At 37.0% G+C, this 6345-nt stretch overlaps 1 protein-coding gene across 1 annotated transcript; it reads right to left on the reverse strand.

Moving 5' to 3' along the window:
• Positions 1–1134: 1134 nt before the first annotated feature.
• LOC133736093 (uncharacterized) lies at positions 1135–5414 on the reverse strand. Its single transcript, XM_062163530.1, has 9 exons — positions 5264–5414; positions 5036–5099; positions 3266–3468; positions 2715–2947; positions 2517–2606; positions 2330–2371; positions 2178–2240; positions 1486–1562; positions 1135–1269 (listed from the first exon to the last, which is right to left on the reverse strand). Exons 4-8 carry the CDS (start codon positions 2745–2747, stop codon positions 1515–1517), a joined length of 276 nt encoding a protein of 91 aa, XP_062019514.1. The 5' UTR covers positions 2748–2947; positions 3266–3468; positions 5036–5099; positions 5264–5414; the 3' UTR covers positions 1135–1269; positions 1486–1514.
• Positions 5415–6345: the final 931 nt, after the last annotated feature.

Below are 6345 nucleotides of genomic sequence, written 5' to 3' on the forward strand. Positions count from 1 at the left end.
TTGGACGTGGCTGGTTGCCTCAGAAACGCACTTGACCACAAGGACAGATCAATATATACAAAGCAACCAATCCATTTTGTGTAGATTGTGATGGATAATCTGAGATGCAGGCAAGTAAATTGGTAAACAAATTTGACAATTGGGGCACAAACAATCTCAGTTTTATATATTTCTGGTAGTATCAGTTCTTTTAAAAAAAAAAATAATAATAAAGCAATACACTGTTTAAACGTAAAACCAGTTATTTCAACAAAATGGAATGATGAAGGATAGAATTACTGACCTTTTTAAAGTCAAGCTTGTGCTTCGTCTTTTGGAAGACACTTCTACAGATATCCCAACTTCTTGTTATTACTGACCTTTCAGTAGTCATAACTCATAAGACTACTGCCAACGAAAATGCAAACGCAAAGTTTCAACTGAGCTGGCTAAGTTATATGCATATTGGAACAGAGTATGGTTCCACCGGAGGAAACTCTACGCAATACCTGCAGGAACAAATTTAGGCATAAATTTTACAATAACAAAAAACAAGGGCAAATATTTCTCAAGTTAATTATAATGTAGTGGTAACTTAACAAGAACCTGATCAAATGAAAGAAGAAAATCATTGCAATTACATAAAACTAATTGGAAACTGCATGTGAAAAAACTTGATTTCACTTTTCTGAGACAATTTTTTTTTTTTCCCCTTTTGAAGAGGCAGAATAAGCACTAATTCGGAAACATGAAGATAGAATATGTTAAAAAGCTAGAATATTGAAATTTCTTACTGTGTTAAGTTGTTTACCATACTAATCTGTTAGGAAAAGTATATGGTCTGTTGACAAAAGCTCTGACATTAATGCTGCATTAGTAACAATTACGGCTTTTGGTTCTCCAATTGTTCCACGTGTATACATTATTGTGCAACAGCAGTCCTATGTTTTGGAGGTACTTCACAATCTGAATTTCTCTGAAGATGAAAGATGATAGAATTTTTATATTGCTCAAGTTAATGGGAATCCTTTACCGAAAACAAGAACTTATATTAGATAAATGGTGTTAAGAAATTACCGACTGAGAGAACTCCTCCCACGAAAAGCAAGATACCCCCAGTTCTTCTGTCTTTAAGTGCTAGAAACATTTGTGAAGCTGACAATTGCTGAACAACGCAGATTTATACCTTGGATAGAATCCTAACAACTTGGACCTCGAATTTCAAGTATCTAAGGAAATAGTATGACCTACTTTTTAAATGCGCAGAACAGTTTGGAAGCATGATAAAATCTGCAAAAAGAATTACCACCTAAGGATCTTAGAAAACATGAAAAGGAGAGGGCAATAAATTTTATATAAACGGAATGCCATAATAGGAAGAAACCAAGATAGAAATCAAAGGGTCAAAATATACAACTATCATGTTTGCTACAACAATTGGATTATGAAGGTTCTAGTACCAAAATATAAGACATCAGTGACATCATAGTTTAGAAAATAACTCACAGCAGGGATTTTGTTCTCTTGAACAAAAGCTATTGAAACTTCAGCATGGTTGATGATGAACTCAACTGCATTAGCACCTGCAACATAAGCAAGAAAAATCGGTCAAATAAATTTCAAGGGAAACTGAAAATGCAGAGTCCAATATTCTCCCTGGACCCACCACAAGTTAACTCCTATAGAATCGAAACACTGTTTGGCAAGTTTGGCGATTTGCTACTATACTTTCATTGTGGCTGCCTTTCGAACACATGGTACTGTTCACAATACATTTCCAAACTTAAGTTGTTGCCGAGAGTTCGATAGGCAACTACCAAGCATTGAGTAGCCAGCCACTGAGTTTGATTTACAAAAGATGGTGAATTGGTATATTTTGGAAAGGTAAAAGTCGAGACCATTTAGAATTGCCTTCATTTACTAAGGAGCAAGCACCATTACTGAAGTTCACTAACTGTAACTGGAAAGGAATACATGCATGCTGCACTGAGAATTATTGAAAAAGAAAAGGACCAAAGCACCAATACACAATTCCTTATCCTCCCTGTGTTCTTTCAAAACACCAAAGCCCAAAAATCCAGTCCCAACCTCCAAATTTCCTTTCCAAAGCATCAATAAATACAATTTTGCAGCAGACCCTAAACTTTTCGCGTGCAAACAAGATGAAGCCAGAACTGGCACTTGAAGAATGAGCTCACCTTTAAAATAAAGCTTCGACACTTTGACACTACTGTGACTACAATCACTGCTCCTGCTTGAACCTGCACAGCAAACAAAATTGTCAAGATGAAATACAAACTTTGTAGCAGCCAACTCCAAGATAAATTTGATGCACTTCGGCTTTGATTACCAGACCACGATGAAATGCGAAGTGCTTTCCCTTCAATGGCACCTGCAAAGAAAAAACAAGAACCAAGCTTTGAGTGTGAGCGCCTTTTTTTGCTATTGAAGAACAATAATGCCACACACCACACACACACACACACACGCACGCACATACATACATGCATACATACATCAATTCATAAGCGACTTACAGGATTGACATCACGGCTTCGGATAGCTGAACCCATACGAATGGCTGCATCATACACCTTTTGATATGTAGTCCACACAAATGGACCCGCCTGTCATTTTGCATTTAACAAAATTGGCATTAGTATTTCCTATTAACAAAATTAAGCTCCTGGGTTTCAATGGATTGCTGCCTTTGCTCAAATGAAAATAGAAGGTACCTTTTTCTCGCTGACTTGGCGTTGACCAAGCATTCGACCGCTTGGGTTCCTCTTAAGAGAGTCACTGCCAGTGAAAACAGAGTTCCGGCCATCATCTCATACTAACAATTTGAATCCAATCACACCAGTGAGCCTTTCTAAGCGCTCATATCCCACTACCACATTCCTCCTTGTATCTAATTCTTATCAAACTTGTCGACTGGCGTATCAGCTCAGCTGGTTAGAGTGTCGTGCTAATAACGCGAAACTCTCAGTTTCAAGACTTCCATGGGCCATTTTTCATTTACACTTTTTTCAATTTTTACCCATTTTTCTATTTGGGCCATTTGACCTGTTTTCTGATTTTAACTTCTTCCAAGTTCCAATTAACAGACTGAAAAATGAATAAAAATATGATATGCTATGATTTATGCTTTTTTTTTTTTTTTTTGGCTATGATTCTACTTTGCATGCATAATTCCCTGAGAAATAAACTCAGTAGCATTCACAATACATGTGATACTTGATTTTACGTACATAATCAATCCCATAACTGCCACGGTGTCTGATACCTGAGAAAGTGCCACAGTGACTCCAACAACCCATCTTTGGTTAGACCTTGTAGCTTGTGGTAACCAGAAAACAAGGTTTTTCCTCTCAGGGAAATCTCTCCACGTGGCACACTAGAAATTGCATCATATCCCAGTTCTGGGACCAACTCAAGCCATGCTTCAATAGTTGTCAGGGGGAAACCAACCACAGCTTTCAGTAAGGCCTGCACGATTTAACAAACTGATGAAATGTAGATCTCTTCTTTTCAGATATATCTGCTTCTGATGTGTTGTGGTAGCTAATTTAGAAAATTAAGGTCATTTCAATGACCACAAAAGCATTCATACTCGACATCTCATAGGCCAAACACATATATGATGAATTAAGGTGAGAAAGCACGTTGAGTTAAATACTTAACCTTGTTTAATTTCCTGAATCTTCGCTATGATTTGAACTGATTCAAGTATATATTAATTATGATATGCAGCCAACTTATGCACAATCCTAACAACTTGCACCTCAAACATCAAGTATTCAAGCAAATAGCTAATTACCTACTTTTTAAATGTGTAGAACAGTTTGGTAGGCAAGATAAACTCTGCAGAAAGAATACCACGTGATAATAGAAAACAAGAAAAGGAGAAGGAAATAGCTTTTATAAAAACGGAAGTGACAACCGTAAGAACAGTAAAAATACACAAGGCAAGTCAGTTTTGCACATATATCATGTTTAGTGCAATGAAATTAAATTATGAAGACCCTAGTACCACAATATAAGACAACATTGTCTTTACGCATCTAACTATCTAAGATAATGTCAAAAAGTTTATAAGATAACTCACACCAAGGATTTTGTTCTCATAACAAAAGCTAATGAAATCTCAGCACGGTTGAGGATGAACTCAACTGCATTTGAATGAGGGAATAGCAAGTTCTAAATGATGGATAGATAGCCCATACAATGTGCTGTATTTTGACAGAAAAATTAGTTCATGTCTAGGTTCGGTGATGGACTAAAAATTATTGCCTTATGTAAATCAACAAGCACCTCAATGTTCTTCATAAGTTACTTAACCTCTACATCAGCTCAATCAAACTAAAATATTGTCCTTCAATTCTTAATAAATTCAGTTCGTCCTAGCCCAAACTCTGATATTACTTTGGTTCTCAACAAATTCACACTAAAATATTGTCCTTCAACTCTCAACAAATTCAGTTCGTCCAAGCCCAAACTCTGATATTACTTTGGTTCCCATTGACTCATAGAGTCTTCCATTAACTCAATAAATAGCTACCGGTCTGAGATGTCATAAGAGTTCAGAACTCTCTAATCACCATCATCACTCAGTTTCCTCTCTTTGTGAATCTTGATTGAAATCAAATCGAGTCTGAGATTTTATGATAGTTCAGGACTAGTGATACATTATTCCACTACAAGTAAAAAGGTCCAATAAGGACCTGTGAGACCAATAGCATCTACATCTCTGATATGACCAACAAACAAAGTAAAAGTGAATAATATAAGCCAAGACCATTTAGAATTGCCTTCATTTACTCAGAAGCAAGCACCATCACTGAAGTTCACCAACTGTAACTGGAAAGGAATACATGCATGATGCACTGAGAATTATTGAAAAAGAAAAGGATCAAAGCACCAATACACAATTCCTTATCCTCCCTGTGTTCTTTTAAAACACCAAAGCCAAAAAATCCAGTCCCAACCTCCAAATTTCCTTTCCAAAGCACCAATTCAAACAAACCAACAAGCAGCACTTGGAGAATGAGCTCACCTTTAAAATAAAGCTTCGACACTTTTGACACTACTGTGACTACAATCACTGCTCCTGCTTGAACCTGCACAGCAAACAAATTTGTCGAGATTAAATACAAACTTTGTAGCAGCCAACTCGGAGATAAATTTGATGCACTTGGTCTTTATATTTGCACAAGTGTGCTGGAAGCAAAATTAATAAAAGCTAGTTTTGTTGCTTTGCAAATAAAAACGAGGAGGCGTTTACATTCAGACCAAAAGCACCAAAACAAAAGCAATACTGGAGTCCAGAGGCTCTGATGAAATGCGAAGTGCTTTCCCTTCAATGGCACCTGCAAAGAAAAAACAAGAACAATAACGACGCACACCACTTGTTCGATAAAATGCGGCGGCAGATGAAGAAGAGTCAAGCGGCAAAAACTGTGAAGCTGGAAGTCTGACGCCAGAGAGGCAGAGAGGATCTTTTCAGTTTTGGGCCTCCGACAAACTTTTCTCGGGTGTCCTTGCCAAATTTGGGCTTTTGCTGCGGCTGTCCATTTTGAAATCTGGTGCCCGAAAAGAAAAAAAGTGTGCGGAGACATCGGTTTTAGATAAGAAAATTGAGACTTGGAGTTTCACTCAGTACATGGAGGGTTTCCATATCAAATTTGAGGCTGCGAAAACTTTATGGATCTTTATGGATCGAGGAACATGACCCACAAGGACACAGAAAAAAGCCCATTTCAAAATTTGGGCCCATTTGAAGAGTTCAGCGAAGCATACGCTACGGGTGTCCAAATCAAAATACCCGAGCTTTGATTTCGTAAAAAAAAAAAAAAAATACTTCAAAACTTATAATGAAAATCCTTTTAGTGCAAAACCAAGAAATCCCAAGTACCTAAAAATAACTTTAAACTACAATTGTTTCATCCCTTCATAGGGTATGTAGGCAATCTGGATTTATATCTGGATGCATCCACAACTTAAACCGAATCACTGGTTCTTTCAAAACCAAATTCACCCAGATACCTAACCAAAATATTTCGACATGTCATCTATCTGTCGAAACCCCAGAGCAACAAACTCTGAAACTACGAGTGGCTTGACCTCCCAGGGTACGTAGGCAACCTGTAAAACAACCCAGGTGCAGCAGCAATTTTTCACAAACACAGATATCTCTATTTATTAGCTTTGTATTTCGGAATCAAATGGTTTTCCCTTGAAGCAAGGGATTGTAATTAAGAGATTTTCTTATCTTGAATGGGTCGAACCTAATATAATAAAAACTCTATTTTCGTCACTAAAAATAAAAATAAATTGTGTTGGGTATATTTATTTACAATTTTTGCT

Source organism: Rosa rugosa, chromosome 3 (genome assembly GCF_958449725.1).
Source record: "Rosa rugosa chromosome 3, drRosRugo1.1, whole genome shotgun sequence".
NCBI lineage: Eukaryota > Viridiplantae > Streptophyta > Magnoliopsida > Rosales > Rosaceae > Rosa > Rosa rugosa.

Bases quoted from the DNA above. Each gene is read 5' to 3' on its own strand.
- LOC133736093 (XM_062163530.1), bottom strand. From the start codon at position 2,747: ATGCTTGGTCAACGCCAAGTCAGCGAGAAAAAG. The intron at 2,607-2,714 runs GTACCTTCTATT...GCAAAATGACAG, and splicing joins GCCAAGTCAGCGAGAAAAAG to GCGGGTCCATTTGTGTGGAC. The intron at 1,563-2,177 runs GTGAGCTCATTC...CTTATGTTGCAG, and splicing joins GTCGAAGCTTTATTTTAAAG to GTGCTAATGCAGTTGAGTTC.